At 38.9% G+C, this 17,353-nt stretch overlaps 1 protein-coding gene across 2 annotated transcripts; it reads left to right on the top strand.

Moving 5' to 3' along the window:
• The first annotated feature begins 650 nt into the window (after positions 1–650).
• LOC121415159 lies at positions 651–15,493 on the top strand. Of its 2 annotated transcripts, none has more exons than XM_041608296.1 (4): positions 651–1,990; positions 6,882–6,947; positions 9,691–9,783; positions 15,303–15,484. In XM_041608296.1, exons 1-4 carry the CDS (start codon positions 881–883, stop codon positions 15,438–15,440), a joined length of 1,407 nt encoding a protein of 468 aa, XP_041464230.1. In that variant the 5' UTR covers positions 651–880; the 3' UTR covers positions 15,441–15,484. The 2 variants fall into 2 exon arrangements, with proteins under 2 accessions (XP_041464230.1, XP_041464229.1); XM_041608295.1 differs by lacking the exon at positions 651–1,990 and adding an exon at positions 5,184–6,406 and having other exon boundaries at positions 15,303–15,493.
• The last annotated feature ends 1,860 nt before the right edge of the window (positions 15,494–17,353 follow it).

Here is a 17,353-nt window from a genome sequence, read left to right as displayed (position 1 = left end):
AAAATCGTTCAGTCTCATTTTTCATTACAATTCTTCTTGTTACGAATATTACCACCCGTATACTAATTATAATTATTATTATTGACAAAGTGGTGTACTAATAGAAAGAGAGTGTAGAAGAAGAAAATGAATGGAGGTTGCGAGAAAGGAAGAGAGAGAGAGAGAGGGGGGGGGGGATGGGGAGATGGGGGTACTCTGTTTAGAATTAGGGAGTGTTGCAAGAAAATATATGAGATCAAGTGCAATTATTCTGTTTAAATTTTACAACTGATAGATCAACGTTACATGTAGTTATAGCAAATAAAATTAAACTTCTTGTTTCAAGGAGCAGATTAGCAATCAATCACTAATTTTCAATGAATTGCAAGACTTATGACTGATTTCGGGACCAAAAAAGACTTGCGATTGATCGCAAGTTTCTTGCAACACCCCATCAGAGACAAACAAGGCCCTTTCTTTTCCTATACCAAGACACTCCTCTCCAGTACAACCACAATTGAAAATCGATCTATATAAGACAAACACAATTAGCGCTTTCTCCATCTCCCAAGTCAATTTACCCATTAGGGTGCGATAACCAATACAGAACAATTACAAACAATATTCAAGCAATGACGCAGGGTAATTAATTACCCCGGTGAGTAGCTTTTGTGGGAATAACTGATTTTGTTGGATTATTGTCAGTTGTTTCTCGGTTGTCGCAATGCGCTCTTACAAGAAGGCTTAACGTAAAACCCAAGAACACCTCGTCGTTTCATATGCATTTTTGAAATAGGAGATCGATCTATATGTTGGACATTCCCACTACTTCTCAAAGATTTCCCGAAGTGAGTTGACTGTGCATGCTTTTGTAACCAGTAAAGAGAAGGTGTCGTCTGAAATGAATCGAATTGCTGTTATTGGGAAGAGGGAATCTGCAACCAAACAAGATCAACCCCCAAGGAATGATGTGAAAGTAAATCCTCTTTGGAATGAGATGTTAGAACCCCTCCTTTTTGCTTTGAAGGTCGTTGGAGTCTTTCACGAAACAACTTTCAAGGGCGCCCTCAAAACCCGGGACCAGACTGAAGGCTCAGGGTGGTTTCCTGATGCTGATCCTGAGCCACCTAGGTCGAGGAGTTGGCGGAATGGCCTTTCTCGGGTATATCACGCCTTCGTGTGTATATACCTATGGCTGAATGCGATTCGGATGACCTATGTTATTTCTCTCAGTGTCAGGTACGATCTGATAACATTGCAAGTTTACTTTTACGTCGTTTCTATATGCAATACCATCATGTTCGCAGTGTGCTACAGAGAAAAAAGAATGCCCTTGTTCCAGCGTCATTGGAACTCTTCTGTTACATTCCTTAACACAAGACGAACAAAATGCTCATTCGATGGAAAGATCCTCAAAACAAAGGCAGAAAACTTAAATGGGAACCCTAAACGGTACACCAAATCGGCTGTTTTTGTAACGATAACTTGTATCTGTATGACACTTTTCAACTTTGCTACTATGACTTTCTTGACATTTGGCTTCGGAGGATTAAACCCGCTGAGTTCAAGTGGAATCTGTGGACCGTGGCTTACAGAGCTATTTTGCGGCATAAACTTGATTTTCGCACTTTATGCAACTGCTGCATACATATTCCCGGGTGCCCTTTATTCCCTCATATGTCATAACATTTCGTTGAAATTCGACAACCTGTCAGAAGAATTCGACCAGGTTCTCAGCTCTTCCCACCCGATTGATAAAAAGACATTGAATTGTTTTCGGCGAAGACACGCTATTATTTGCCACACTGTCGAGGTTGCTGATGATGTATTCTCTCCTCTTGTTGGCGTCAATTACTCGACGAACATTCCGCTCATCATATTTCTGTTGTATCAGCTCTTTTATATCGCTGGCGGTGACTTAATCTACACTGGTCTGACGCTTTTCTGGCTGCTTAGCTGTTCCACCAGTGTGTTACTGCTGTCTCTTTTCACAGTGCGAGTTCATGACAAGGTAAAACGAATACATCGGAGTCGAGGGGGGGGGCAATGTGTGTTTTCAAGTCCGGTGTTGGCCTTGATGTTGAAATTTAGATTGCTTCCTCTTTCTCAAAAAACTTATTCAGAGTTTTTAAAACTGATCCAGATCACATTATTGACATCTCAACTACTAGTGAGTGACTTTTCGGCACCATCTTCATTTTATGTTGGGTGTTATAATCGTGGAAAAGTTGACCTAACACCAACACCAAAAGATCAACACTGAACTTGAAATCACCCATTGCCTGATGAAATTACTAAATGGCTTCTTTCACACATTAATCACTGTCTCCAAATTTATAATGATGACGTACTTTCGTTCATTGTGGTAATAACTGGCGATTATATCAAAATAACAATAATAACAGTATGAAATATTAACCCACCTTTATTTTGAGCTGTACAACGATTCATTACTTTGATTGTATATAGGCCTACAATTATTTGAAATCATAAAGCAAATGAAACTACAAAGAAGTTCGAAGAAAGAGGAAAGAATAATAAGTTGAAGGTATCCGGTAAATAATGTTTTTCTTCAAAACTTCACATTATGACTTTTTTCATTGATTGTCCGATTTTCTTAATTTCTAGTTATTTGCTTCAACTTTCTATTTAGGTTCGATTCGGTAATGAATGGAAATTTGAGGACAATTGGACGAGCAATAAGAAAGTAATGAGCATTTGGCATGTCGAAATCACTTATGCTACAGAGGTACTCCAATTGACAAGGCAACCAAGATTTGTGATGTCACAGAAGGACAACTCTCCTCTTTGTACCATGTTTTACACTGAAAATATACACCCGAAACATTTAAAACTTATACCTTTACTCATTACGTTCAAAATTTATGTCCGGGTATCTCCTCCTGATCAATCCGGATCAGTCACAAGTAGACGCCGGACCAATTCCGGAGTGATCCGGGAAGAGATAGACGCCTCGGGCACATACCGGTGTGTTGGCTCAGTTGGTAGAGCGTCCGTCTCACAACCGGGAAGTCGGGGGTTCGAACTCCGGCCGCGTCAGACCAAAAGACGTAAAAAGATGGGAGTTGCTGCTACCCTGTTTGGCGTTCAACGATTACAGGGATAGAGCCTCGTCGATCTGGCGCTGCGCAGCGGCCGCCGGGCCCATGATCAATTGGGCAAAGCAAATTTTCGGAGTATTTCATGTCTATTTCGAACAATAAATCATGGATTTATCATTTATCATTTTATCCATCTCTGTGCCTGGGCATCGTTGTTCATGAAGGCCATGAACGTCCGAGAGGCACGAACAGAAGACTTTGGAAAGTAAAAAAAACACCGGGCGTCATATCCGTGAATTGCCGTGTTTGCAGAGTAATCCTGGATGGTTCATGTATAATTATTCCTGTTCGTCGTAGAGCTGCCGTGTTAGTCCGTGCGGACGCACTGACGGTCCGTGTACATGGTGTAGACGTCGTGCTCTGCAGGCAGTGGCGGTTCGCGACCCGGTGGAGACAAAGCATTGGAGGTCACTGTTTTGTTTGTGAACAATGCTGTGCCACTCCAATGCTTTGTCTCCTCCGGGTCACGGTCCGCCACTGTCTGCAGGCATGGTCTCTGTAGATCCATGTAAACATCGTGTATATGCCGCGTTGGTACCGCGTGAACACTTCAACACTCTTCGACGGTCAATTCGGGGGAAAAAAAGAAAGGTTCACCAATCGTTCTTAAAGTCGCTCTTAACTTACGAACAGCTTTATGAAACGCCCCCCCCCCCGACTTCCTAGGATCATGTCGGCATGCGTTTGCCGTGTAGATACTTGAGCACGTTGAATATCATTATGTTTATATGTCATTATAATGACACCTAGATAGATCCTTGTCACTTGATTGGTTTTTCGATGTCGATCATTCAGCACATTCTACAATGACGTCATAATCAATTTTTTTATCCATACGATAGACCGCGTTCGCACTAAAAGCACTTAATCTGCATTCAAATATGTAAATTACAAGAATCTAGTTTTAGGTGTCATATAAATCAAATATTCGTGGAATGGACAAAGTACTCATTCGGTGAAAGATGAAATAAATGATCAATTCAACACCGCTGCGCCTCGTTGAATGTCCCATTCATCCGTAACCTCATGAAGTATTCTGTCCATTGCACTCATAAACATTCGATATTGTATACTGGAGCTTAAAATTTGATTCCTTATTCTTTAAGTAATCAAATACTACTTTGAAAAAAAATAACGAAAGGGGGGTAACTGATAAAATGAAGAATGATAAAAACAAATGGCTATGATCTCTATACGTTTTATTGACGTAAACGAAGAAGATTTATGTAATCAATTTCAATTTCATTTCCATTCCCTCTCCGAGGCTTCCCCCCCCCGCCACCCCCCCCCCCTTCTCGCTCTCTCCCTTTCTCACTCAACCCCTCTCCCTCTTTCTAAATTCTCCCGCATCCCCTTCCCTTCCCAGAATGAGCTCTCTCTATCCCTGTATCTTTTTGTCTTCTGTCACTGCGATTTGAATGCGTTTTCATAAGATCATACAAGGAGAGAGAGGGGGGGGGGGGGTAAGAAGAACTCACAAACAATTCATTCTTTTACACTGCCAACAGACTCCTGCTGGAGTATCATCCCTATTTACTATCTATTCATAAAAGACAAATAGGCCTTCAATTAGCTCTCTCGCAATTATCTAAATTAATTTTACCGGCGTTAAAGTGTGATAACTAATTTGGAACATTTGCCATTAATTAGTTAACAGTCACTTAAGATAATTAACTCCAGGGCCCCGTCTTACAAAAGAGTTACTAATGATCCAATCAATCCTAACTCTATGGAAATCCATCATTGTCATAATTTTTTAAAGGAAATTTGCAAAATGTCCTTTGTAAACAAAGAAGAACACACCAAATTGTCAATGAATTTATGGATGTACATTCATATCTAGACATTTTTTTGAGCAAGCATGCATTTTATATGTTCACTTTGCTGGCTTTCCATAGTTGCAATTGATAAGATCAATCGCAACTCTTTGTAAGACGGGGCCCCTGTTACGATTTTGCGTTGCATAACATTGACGAGGTACCATTTAGCATTTAAGGTGTGAGTAGTAATTTTCTGTTTGTCAGTAGTCGTCTCGGGGTTTTATCCAAAAGGTTCGACTTAAGCCATGAACAGCTAAGCTAGTCGATCCGTCTGCATTATTTGAAACAGATCGATAGGGTATAGGCTTTAAACTTACCCCATATTTCTCGAAGAAAGATAAAATAGCTTCTAAAATGAATCATATTGCTGTTATTGGTAAGATGGACTCTGCAACCAAACAAGATCAACGTCCTAGGAATGATGTGAAAGTAAATCTTCTTTGGAATGAGATGTTAGAGCCCCTTCTTTTGACTTTGAAGATCGTTGGAGTCTATCACGAAACAGCTTTCGATGGCGCCCTCAAATCTCAGGGCCAGGCCGAAGGTTCAGGATGGTTTCCTGATGCTGATCCTAAGCCACCTGGGTCGAAGAGTTGGCGGAATGGTCTTTCCCGAGTATACCACGCCTTGGTGTGTTTATACCTGTGGCTGAATGCGATCCGGATGACATATGCTATTGTTCTGAATGACGGGTACGGAATATTCTCGCTAGAACTGATAACAGTGCAAGTGTACTTTTACATCGTATCTATCTGCAATACCATCATGTTCGCAGTGTGTTACAGGAACAAATGCATGCCCTACTTCCGGCGTCATTGGAACTCTTCGGTAAGATCCCTTCAAACAAGACGAACACATTGCTCATTGGACAAAACGACCCTAAACACGAAAGACAAAATTAATGAAAATCAGCACAAAATTCCCGTAAGATACAACAAATGGGCTATGCTTCTAACGGTAACATGTAGTTGTGTAACGCTTGTCAACATTGCTGGTATGGTGTTCTCAACATTTGGCTTCGGACTAAACCCGCTGACTTCGATGGGCATCTGTGGACCGTGGCTGTCAGAGCCATTCTGCGGCATTAATTTGATATTCACAGTTTATTCAAATGCCGCTTATGCTTTTCCGGGTGCTCTTTTCTCGCTCGTTTGTCACAACATTTCGTTGCAATTTGAAAATTTGTCAGAAGAATTCGACCAAGCTCTCAACTCTTCCCACCCGATTGATAAAAAGACATTGAATTGTTTTCGGCGAAGACACGCTGTCATTTGCCACACTGTCGAGGTTGCTGATGATGTATTCTCTCCTTTTGTGGGAGTCATGTACTTGACGAACATTCCACTCATAATCTTTCTGTTGTATCAGCTCTTTTATCTTGCTAATGGAGACCTAATCTTCATCAGTATAACGCTCTGTTGGGTCCTCGTCTGTTCCATTAATGTGTTATTGCCGTCCCTTTTCGCAGTGCAAGTATATGAAAAGGTAAAATGAATACTTTGGTGCCGGTCCCTATGTTTGGGCTGTACAAGAACTTATTCTTATTCACATTCTATGAGGTCTTACCCTTATTTCGATTCATAAAAGAATGTAAATCATATAGAAGCAAGTCATTAATAGTTATATATGTTTCAAATTTCAATGTTTTCAATATAAACGAGGTAATTGTTTTTGAGAGAAAATTATGCATCCTTTCATGAAAATATGTTGGCTTTTCAATAGCCTTAGTAGTTTAATACCTCAGTCACTTTTGCAAAATGGTGGCGAGTCGAAAACAACTGTTTTAACATTTTTTTTGGTAATAGCTACACACAGGTGGTTCGAATGAAGATTAATAAAACGGTTGTTTTCGACTCGCCTTACGACCGCCATAGAGGAGATGTGACAGAGGTATTAGTGATGAAAAGAGAAGAAACAAATTTTGCAAATTGTTTGTGGCTGTTCTCTCTCTCCCATGCAGGCTCATTCCCTTCGCAGACGTGTGCACGATCTACAGATGGACACGTTTGACTCAGATCTATCTCAGGTACTTAATGTAATAACTTCACTATTTTTATTCTACATATTTTTTTTTCACGCTGAATGTATCATAATGAATATCACTGGCGTACAGGTGAAGGGGGGGGGGGCATGGGGGCCATGACCCTTTAAAAAATTCGAGGCGAAAGAAAAAGGGGTGAAAAGGAGATCGTTTTCTGAATACTTTGTCAAATTCTTTCACACAATTACAGTTTTGTATTCTAGTTATAAAAAAGTTGCTCGCTTGCTTCGCTCCCTCGAAGTTTTATAGGAATTTTCCCTCGAACGCCATGCCTAGTTCCCTCAAAAAGCTTGGCTCAAATTACGCCGGATGTTGTGGCGTGCGCCTGAACCCAAGCTGTGGGGAAGTTAGAAATTGATGCAGAAGTTCGAGGTTCGAGCCCTGATCACGTCTTTCGGATGGTGACGCTAAAGGTCGGTCCCCGACGTAAATAATCATACCTGATTGATACAGGTCTGACAAAAAACTCAAATACACACACACACACACACACGCTAAATTGATGAATATTGAGAGGATAGTAGTTACAAAAGATGTCCAACGTTGACTGTTTTTGAAATAGCTAACCGATTCTTTCGTATGCTGGGCAGTGTCAAGATAGACGGCTAGCTATTCAAGGGAAATGAATGCAAGTTATGATAATGACACTTCAATAGGCCTGCAATGATTTAAAGATGATACCATTTAGCATTTAGATTTGAAAATATTTCTTGAGGAGGGCGCGAGTCTTATTCTCTCGGACACTCACCATCAAGCCAATGGGTGTTACGGTCCATGAGCTAAGTGAATTAGAGAACTTATCTTGTTCCAATGAAACCATTTCGTGCTCGCATCAATATGAAACCATTGGAACAAGATAGCTTGTGTGAAAACAGAAAAATCAAAGAAACCGATCAACAAAAGTTTGAGGAAAGTCGGACAAATAATGAGAAAGTTATGAGCATTTGAATATTGCGATCACTAATGCTATGGAGATAGCAAATTGGCAATGTGACAAAGATGTGTGATGTCACTTGTGAACAACTCTCCCCATTACTTTAGTATATATTTCACTTGAATTACCTCTTTTATCACATCTATCCACAGATCATGTGTTCTTTCTGCATGAGGGCATGTAATACATATTTTTTTGAAATACGTCATGGATAAAGAGTTTGTATCATCATAAGAAAAAGCAAAAAGAGACATTTTTGAGGGTATTTTATAGTCCACCAAAGGGAAAGTTGCTCATCGGTGACATCACACATCCTTGTCGCATTGCCAATGGTAGGATCTCCGTAGCATTAGTGATTGCAATATTTAAATGCTTATAACTTTCTCATTATTTGTCCGATTTTTCTCAAACTTTCTTTATTCTTATTCTTTGATTTTTCTACACAAACCTATTTGTTCCAAAGGTTTTATTCCCCTTTAAAGATCGCAGCCAGAACAGAATGTAGGAACCAATATGTATAATAGACCACAGCTAGTCTACAAATGTAGACCCACATCTGCAGTGTGTGTAACTCAGCTGATTCAACGAGTTTGCATAGCAGACTAGGTCTACTGAGGCTTGCTTCGCTCGCCCTTTCAGGCTGGTTTGCTTCGCAAACCAGTAGCAGATCTCACCTCACGAGCCATTCAGAGTCTGCATAGCAGACTAGACCACAGCTAGGACAGAATATAGGAACCAACAGTGTTTGTCCCTACCATGTACCAAAAGATATTCACTAATGTATACATCCTAATCACTGATTATAAATCTATGGGCATGAAAGAATTTGCTTTCAAATAAATATTTCTTAAAGCGAGTGAGCAAAAATCAAATATTATATTCCCTGAACATATAGACCACTATTCGAATTTTATTTTCAATAACCTCACTTCCAAATAGCGACCTATTATGTCATCTTTCTCGTTCAATATGTAAAATTTCCCAAACTAATATTTTTTATAACGAGCGAGCAAAATGAATGAAGAAAATAAATCTTTTATCGAGATTTTCTAGTTTAAAATATTGTAAGGGAGAGAACATCAAGAGAGGAACATTATTCATTAAAAAGGGGTCCATAATATCATTGTATGACTTTGCTTACAACATATTAGAAAATATTTTAAATTTCTCATGTTTTGTAAGACTGCATGGGTTGGCTGTTTCAGGTAATATGCAATGTTATTTTTCCACAAGTCTCACTGTCTCATTGGTTCTCGATTTTTTTACTACTTCGTGTAACTAAAATTATCAAAGTAAGAACATAAAAAAGATGTATGGTAGTCTAAGCTTGATCAAAATACAGCTTTTAGAAATCAATTCTTCTTAGATTTCATTATCAAGACAATGCGAAACTTTTCAAGTTTCAAATTTGGTTCATTCATTTCGACTCAACATGCGAAATATAAGATATAAGATATGAAATGATGACCATTTAAAGTAATATACAATGTAAAGCATACGAACATGCAAAATAAATATTTATTGGTAAATGTTTACGATTAACACTGAACAATATTATAATTATATGAACGAGGGTAGAACAATCTCGATGAAACATTTGCAAAGGTACTTTTATTTATCTTTTTTATAGAAGAAAAGCGGGAAGAAAAATCGAGGGAAAATTTTAATGGTGCCATGATTTGTGTTTTGATTGTAGATCTTTGATTTTTGTTTTCAAATCAAATTTTAGTTTTACGTTTGTGTATGTACATGTACCATATTCACACAACAATCTTTTCACGTCTTTTCATTTAGGTTCAGCTTCTATTCTTGGCCCGGTTGGACGGACCAGAAATCGGCATGACAGCTCTTGGTTGCTTCGTTATTACAAAGGAACGAGTTTTAGCGGTAGGTTCCTTAATTTTGTTAGTGTTTGACAGCTATCAGTTTTCATTTGAAATTGCATTGATAAATCACTCTGAAGAGGGCATTTTTTGGGGGAGGGTGATGAATTTCAGTATTTCTGAGAGTAAAAATTGTGTGTCGGACAAATTTCATTAAGAGCTGCAAATATTTTACACATTTTTTTTCTGGGTAGAACAGCGCATGCTCATGCTCGATCATGCGCAATTCAATCTACCCATGATGAAGTATCGTCGAGTTTCGGCGATATATAATAGTAATATCTATAATAGTTTTTCAACCCCGCGGTGATTTTATAGTGCAGACACGAATTAGAATCCGCACAGCACAGTGGCTGAAATTAGTTTCTTCCTGAATAAGGATTAGGCCAACTAAATATGGGCCTAGATTTATCGTTCGAACTTAAAGAAATAATAATAATAACTTAAACTTATATAGCGCTTTTCATGAAATCATATCAAAGCGCTTTACAATGTAAAACATACAAAATATACAAATTAGAAATCATTAAACTAAGAGAGATGGAAAAAAAATCAAGAACACTGTAAATGGGGCAATGTTGGATATGCTTTCTTCATAAGGTACGTTTTTAAATTTGATCGAAATGAAGTGATATTTGAGATGCAACGAAGGGAAGCTGATGGAAGAGTGTTCCAAAGACGTGGGGCAGAGCTTGAAAAGGACCTATCACCAAAAATTTTAGTTTTTGCTTTTTTAATGTTAGGAAATTTTGATTTGCAGAACGAAGGGACCTACTGGGAGTATATGCCTGGATCAATTCGGAGAGATATTTTGGAGCATGTCCATGAAGAGATTTGAAGAGAATATAAAACCATGGCGTTTCCTTAAAAAAAAGATTAGTCAAAATTGTTTCCATTGTTTCGGATTCTTTCACCAAGCCTGGTATATTCATACAATAAAAAAATGCTAGGTAGTTATTTATACCTTGGTCACATATGCTCTACGGCGGCCGTACGGCGGCCGTAGATACATGAATTCGAGAGATTTCTGCGGCGGCCGCAGAAAATCTGCGGTGGCCGCAGGGTCGACGTACGGCGGATTCCTACTTTTTACAGGCCGTAGGGGTGGCCGTAGAATTTTAACTCGGAGTTATAACATTTTTTCTTTTCTACGCTCGCCGTAGAAATTAGACTAGCCGTAGGCATGGCGTAGAACGGTCTACGGCGGCCGTACGTTGAGCGTACGGTGGCCGTGCGGCTGACCTCGTGTTTTTCTTTCCTCCTTTCCCCTTCTCCTATTGTGTTATCTGCTCGGAAGCCACCAGGCGCGTATTCAGAATTTTGCACCTCGGGGGCCCGCCCTATAATTTTGGCCCATATGCATGTGTACTTTTCGGAAAAAAATGGTGACCCCTCCTCGTCAGGCAAACAGGTGCCTTAAATGCATGTTGAATTATCTTATTTCATAATCACATGAAAAGGACAACTGCAGACAACTTTTTAATTATGACTTAATAAAAAGCAAACTATCCATGAATATGATATACTGTAATACCACTTAAAAAAAAAACAAATGTGACCAGGAAGCACAGATATTGCCCTTTCACTAGCGGCTAACTTGGGTAAAATATGGGGAGTTAAATGCTGATTTTTGTTGTTGTTTCCTAGGGTGTAGTTCTTACTTAAGACTAACGTGTTTATTAACATCTTAACTTTATTCATACAAACAAGTTAACATGGTTATAGGGAGATTTATTTCATAAGTCCAAATAAATAATGCGAACGCGATTTTTGATAGCTTGTGTATAGACCTGAAAATAGAATATTCTGAGAAGTTTTGTAAGCATGAGCAGGATGGGTATCTATCTATCTGTCAGGGCGAGCTGATGATTGTCTATATTCCAAAATGACCCAAAGTTTGGAAATTCTAAGCATTATTGGTAATCATGATCAGGATGGGCACTTAAAAATTATTCGATTATATTCCGTTCCAAAACTAGACATTCTACGCAATTGAGGTAATCATTAGGTAATCATTAACATGATGTCATCTAACTAATCATTCGATGCGAGCGCGAAGCGCGAATCACTACAAAGGTCGAATTGCCCCCCCCCCCCTTCCTAGGTCGAACATATAATATTCAGATCAGTATCAAACATTAATTTGGCGACCCCCTTCCTAAGTCGAACATCAATTTGGCGCCCAAACACTTTTATTACTCCTCCCCTTTCCCCTTTTCTCTTCTCTCCTTTTCCCTTCTTGTTTCATTCTCTCTTTCTTTTCTCCCTTTTCTCTTTCTCTTATTTCCCCCTGCTTTTTATCTCCCTTTTCTTTCCCTTTCTTTCCTCCCTCTTTATGGCGCCCCCTTTTCGCCTACCCGAGGCCCAGGCCCCGAACCCAAACTCCCTCCCGCCCAGAATATGCGCATGGGCATGGTGCGACACTTTGAAAACTTTCTGAAATGAAATGTCTAATGTAAAATATCATGATGGTATTTCTCACTGTATAGTCCCCCTGCGGCCGCCGTGAGGGCGCCTTGCGGCCACCTTGCGTCTGCCGTAGTATTTGTCAAAAACCTACGGCCAGCGCAGGGTCGCCCTAGGGCGACCGTACGTCATGATTTCAAGGGCTACGTCAGCCGCAGATTTATTTTCTCCATAAATTAAAAAATACGCCGTGCGGCGACCGTAACATATGTGACCGCTAGCGTAAGTGGCCGTGGAAATACTGAGGCGACCGTAGAATTGCTACTCGCCGTAGAAATTTTAGAATCTACGGCGGCCGTAGCAAATGTGACCATGGTATTAGTTCCTCTTGCTTTTGTATAAATTGTAAGACTCTGCAACAAAATTATTGGGTCGAAACCACAAAACTAGGGTAACTTTCGCTAACCAAGAAAATAATTTTCGATATTTGTTCACGTTTCATAGTCTCAAAAAGGAAAGAAAATATTTATATAATATTGGATGGCCTTGAGGTTAATACAAGGAAATATTGGACGAGCTTTGCATAAATATTGGACGAGTCGAAGACGAGTCCAATAATTTGCAAAGCGAGTCCTATATTTCCTTGTATTGACCGAAAAATGGGACATCGAGTATTATGATTATTATTCATACAGAGAATTTTAGCAAATAATTTTTAAGTTACCCTCCCGCCTGACTCTGACTCTACTGTATGATGGGGGGACCTAAAGCTACACACTTTGTTTTCAAACAATAAAAACTGTCCCAATTTTAATATTTCAACAAATTATATTTCACTAATTTGTGGCAAACATTCTAAAGATCATTAACCAAGTAGAAAATATCACAAAACTCACTAATACGAAAATCCCGTCGTGTTTTTCGAAAACCTCTTAATTTCGCCGCCCGATGTAGAAGGGGTCCTAAAGCTACGCACTCGATTTATCATGCAAAAAATAGTATTTCCTGTGCCTCAATTTCTAAAATATATTCAAATTATTATAGGATAAAATGAAATTGAAGCGAATATAACTCCTCCAAACTTCCTAACAGTTGTTGGTTTTCTCTGCATTTAGAGATTTACTGCAGCCTCTGTAGAAAAAATTTAATTGTTCATCACTCTGCAGTCACAGTTCCACACACAGTGCGCATTTGCCATTGAAAACTGCATGCGCGCGCGATGAGTGGTGCGTACACTTCGGGAATTCCCCTTCTAGTCGTCCAATATTTTCAATATTGTGTCACCTCGGAAAAAATATTAGGCGAGTTCAACAAACTTTTTAAGTGGGTCGAGTGCATCAACAAAACAACACTTGTATTTGGGCTGTAAAATTGTCTGTATGAATAATAATATAAGAATGTTTGGTCTTGTATAAGACATATTATTATTCATACAGACAATTTTAGAGCCCAAATACAAGTGTTATTTTGTTGGTGCACTCGACCCACTTAAAAAGTTTGTTGAACTCGCCTAATATTTTTTCCGAGGTGACACAATATTGAAAATATTGGACGACTAGAAGGGGAATTCCCGAAATGTACGCACCACTCATCGCGCGCGCATGCAGTTTTCAATGGCAAATGCGCACTGTGTGTGGAACTGTGACTGCAGAGTGATGAACAATTAAATTTTTTCTACAGAGGCTGCAGTAAATCTCTAAATGCAGAGAAAACCAACAACTGTTAGGAAGTTTGGAGTTATATTCGCTTTAATTTCATTTTATCCTATAATAATTTGAATATATTTTAGAAATTGAGGCACAGGAAATACTATTTTTTGCATGATAAATCGAGTGCGTAGCTTTAGGACCCCTTCTATATCGGGCGGCGAAATCAAGAGGTGTTCGAAAAACACGACGGGATTTTCGTATTAATAGTGAGTTTGTGATATTTTCTACTTGGTTAATGATCTATAGAATGTTTGCCACAAATTAGTGAAATATAATTTGTTGAAATATTAAAGTTGGGACAGTTTTCATTGTTTGAAAACAAAGTGCGTAGCTTTAGGTCCCCCCCCCCCCCATCATACAGCAGAATCAGAGTCTCAGGGCGGGAGGGTAAGTTAAAAATTATTTGCTAAAATTCTCTGTATGAATAATAATCATAATACTGGATGTCCCATTTTTCGGTCAATACAAGGAAATATAGGACTCGCTTTGCAAAATATTGGACTCGTCTTCGACTCGTCCAATATTTATGCAAAGCTCGTCCAATATTTCCTTGTATTAACCTCAAGGCCATCCAATATTATATAAATATTGGACTGCTTTTTTTCTGGTGACACGACCTTTGATCCGGCGACAATTTATTTCGTCTAAGTATATAGGGTTAGGGTTAAAATAATGTTTTTTATGTTTCGGTTTAGGGTTAGTTTTAGGTATAGTGTTAGATCCAGGGTTTAAAGGGGAATCCAACCCAAATAAAAACTTGTTTTTATAAGGAAAAGAAAAAATCAGACAAGTTGATAGGTGAAAGTTTGAATAATATTGGACAAGCAAAAAGAAAGATATGAATTTTTAAAAGTTGTAAATATTGGTAATCACTATACCCATGGATACTTCAGATTGGCCGCATATGGGATGTCATAGTGATGTAAGGCAAGGACTACTCTTCCCTGTACTCCAATACATATTATGGCTAAAATGTCACTTTTCCCAAAAGTTTTATTTCAAATTATAGTTTTCTTTCATGAGGACATAAAACAATATACTACATGGGTTATATTTAGATTACTGCCCCAGGGGAATGGGTACTTAGGAGAAAACCACAAATTCCTGATAATAATAGTACATGGCTAGCTATGGGAAAGTTGTCCTTGCCCCTTGTCATAATTTACTTACCCAGTTGCAAATTTGAAATCTACATAGTATTATTAAAGCAGCCATAACTTTCTTATTGCTTGTCCAATTTCTTTCAAAATTTCACCATTCTGTTTAATTTATTTTTCTTCTTCCCAACGCAACATTTTATGGCCAAGGCTGGATTCCCCTTTAAGTAATGTGTAGAATTTGAAGCGGGACAATATTGTCGCCTGAGCAAATGTCATGGAACCATTTTTCTTTTTCTTTTTTTTCCCAGGTTGTCAGCACCTTGATCACTTACTTCACCATCCTCCTCCAATTTCAACAAACCACTCCTACTACTGATATCACCATGGCAACGACAAACATGACAACAAATATACCCTCTGTCAGCCATACTTCTCCTGAGCCGTGATGATTATGTCCAATTGACATTTGGTGGACCATCAATGGAAGGTGATCGTTAACTGGACGTATCGCGCATCCCGGACGCATCCTTCCACATGATCTACGTGGGTTGGCGTATGACGATCGTATTACATTCGTTTAGTTCGACGATCTCTGTATATGACCCATAGCCTCTTTGATATTGTTTAAGGCAAATCTAGATAGTTCTACTACCAATATGATAAGATCATTATGTAGCAAAAGAAAAGTGGAATGTTTATAGTGTGTGTATATATATATGTTTACGCGTATTGTGTACGGTCTTGTGGTAATAAATTTTCCTGTACTTACTATAAAGAATGAAAACTGATTTTTGAATACTGAGAAAGTTGAAAGATGCGATTTCAATCTAGATGTAAAGGATAAATATGATCATCATGGTTATAATTATACTGTATATTATTTGTAATATTGACTGGCCTTGAAGGGAACACCAGATATATTTCCCGCAACAGAATTGGCCAGAGTCTCTAATACGAGGGCAATATGATTCTTTTAAGGGAAATTTATTCAAGTCCACAATTTTTACCGTCTTTATCAAGTGATATACTTATATTATGTAAGCATACATACACCCATCCCCTTCCTTAAGGCGCTGTCACACCTTGGCGTTTTAGACAGCGTATGCCCGACGTATGAGGAATTTGGCGAATACGCTGGCGTACGTCGAATACGTTACGGTAAAGTTTTGCATACGTTAAGAGTACGCTAAAACACGCTGGTATACGTCGTCATATAGCGAGGTCGTCGAAAAATTTTGTGCAAGCACAAAATTTTTCGACGTATGCCAGCGTATGGCTCATACGTCCCGCATACGCGGGCCAAAAGTTGTAGGCAAGTTACGCGATCGTTGAAACACGTTGACACACGTTACTCGTAAGTTACTCATAAGTCGATGTACGTCGAGATAATGTCCAGCGTACCCTAAAACTTACTTTTAACCTATGAGTAACGTGCTTTGAACGTATGTGTAACTTAACTCCAACGTATATTGACGTATGAAGACGTGCTCCGGACGACCACAAAACTTACTGAACGTGTTTATAACTTACAGCTACCGTATAATGGCGTATTGACAACGTTTATAGGAATTGGTATATAAAGGTGGGGTTCAAAGGAGTTTTCTTCGGCATGGCGGTGGTGTTGATACGGTGATGTATCGTGCGGTTATGATTTGAATAGTCGAGCGGCAGCCTTTTTATAGGCTACGACACGTGTTCGTCAGCGATACGCTGCCGCGCGCTATGCGTAAGTTAGGCTATCGTAGGGCATAAGTTGTGTACGCCAGCAATACGCTAAGCATTCGTTGGAATACGTTACTTATAAGTTAACGCAGCGTTCGATATAAGTTACTAAGACGTTATGTATACGTCCAACTCGTTATGAATACGCTAAGTATACGCCCAGAGTTGAAAAAAAAATCAAAGTTCAGCGTATGCCGACGTTTTAGAGAAATTTTGATACGTCGGGCATACGCTGTCTAAAACGCCAAGGTGTGACACCACTTAAGAAAGGTGTCATCTTGATGACAGATAACAAAGGCGATGTAGATTCTCAATTACATATAATCGCATTTAATGATGATAAAATTGATAATAATGATAATGATAAAATGATGATAATGATAATAATAGAAATAAAAAACAATGAAAACACGCCTATTTAAATAGCGCAGTTATACAGCTGCGCTTTGATACTTGGCATCATCATTACCCCGGCAGTAGCTGAGCCGCCATATCGGCGCTAAAGCGTCAATGAATAAGTCCTACCTGGTACCATATCAACAGAGTGCAGAAACTAATCATATATCATATCATTTCATATATCAATCATAATTCCACTGTTGTCATAATGATTATGTTAAGGATTCAACCTTCTTCC

The sequence above is a fragment of the Lytechinus variegatus genome, chromosome 5 (assembly GCF_018143015.1).
Source record: "Lytechinus variegatus isolate NC3 chromosome 5, Lvar_3.0, whole genome shotgun sequence".
Taxonomy (NCBI): domain Eukaryota; kingdom Metazoa; phylum Echinodermata; class Echinoidea; order Temnopleuroida; family Toxopneustidae; genus Lytechinus; species Lytechinus variegatus.
This window is presented reverse-complemented; position numbering and strand designations above follow the sequence as displayed.

Bases quoted from the DNA above. Each gene is read 5' to 3' on its own strand.
- LOC121415159 (XM_041608295.1), top strand. From the start codon at position 5,276: ATGAATCATATTGCTGTTATTGGTAAGATGGACTCTGCAACCAAACAA. The intron at 6,407-6,881 runs GTAAAATGAATA...TCTCCCATGCAG, and splicing joins CAGTGCAAGTATATGAAAAG to GCTCATTCCCTTCGCAGACG. The intron at 9,784-15,302 runs GTAGGTTCCTTA...TTTTTTTCCCAG, and splicing joins CAAAGGAACGAGTTTTAGCG to GTTGTCAGCACCTTGATCAC.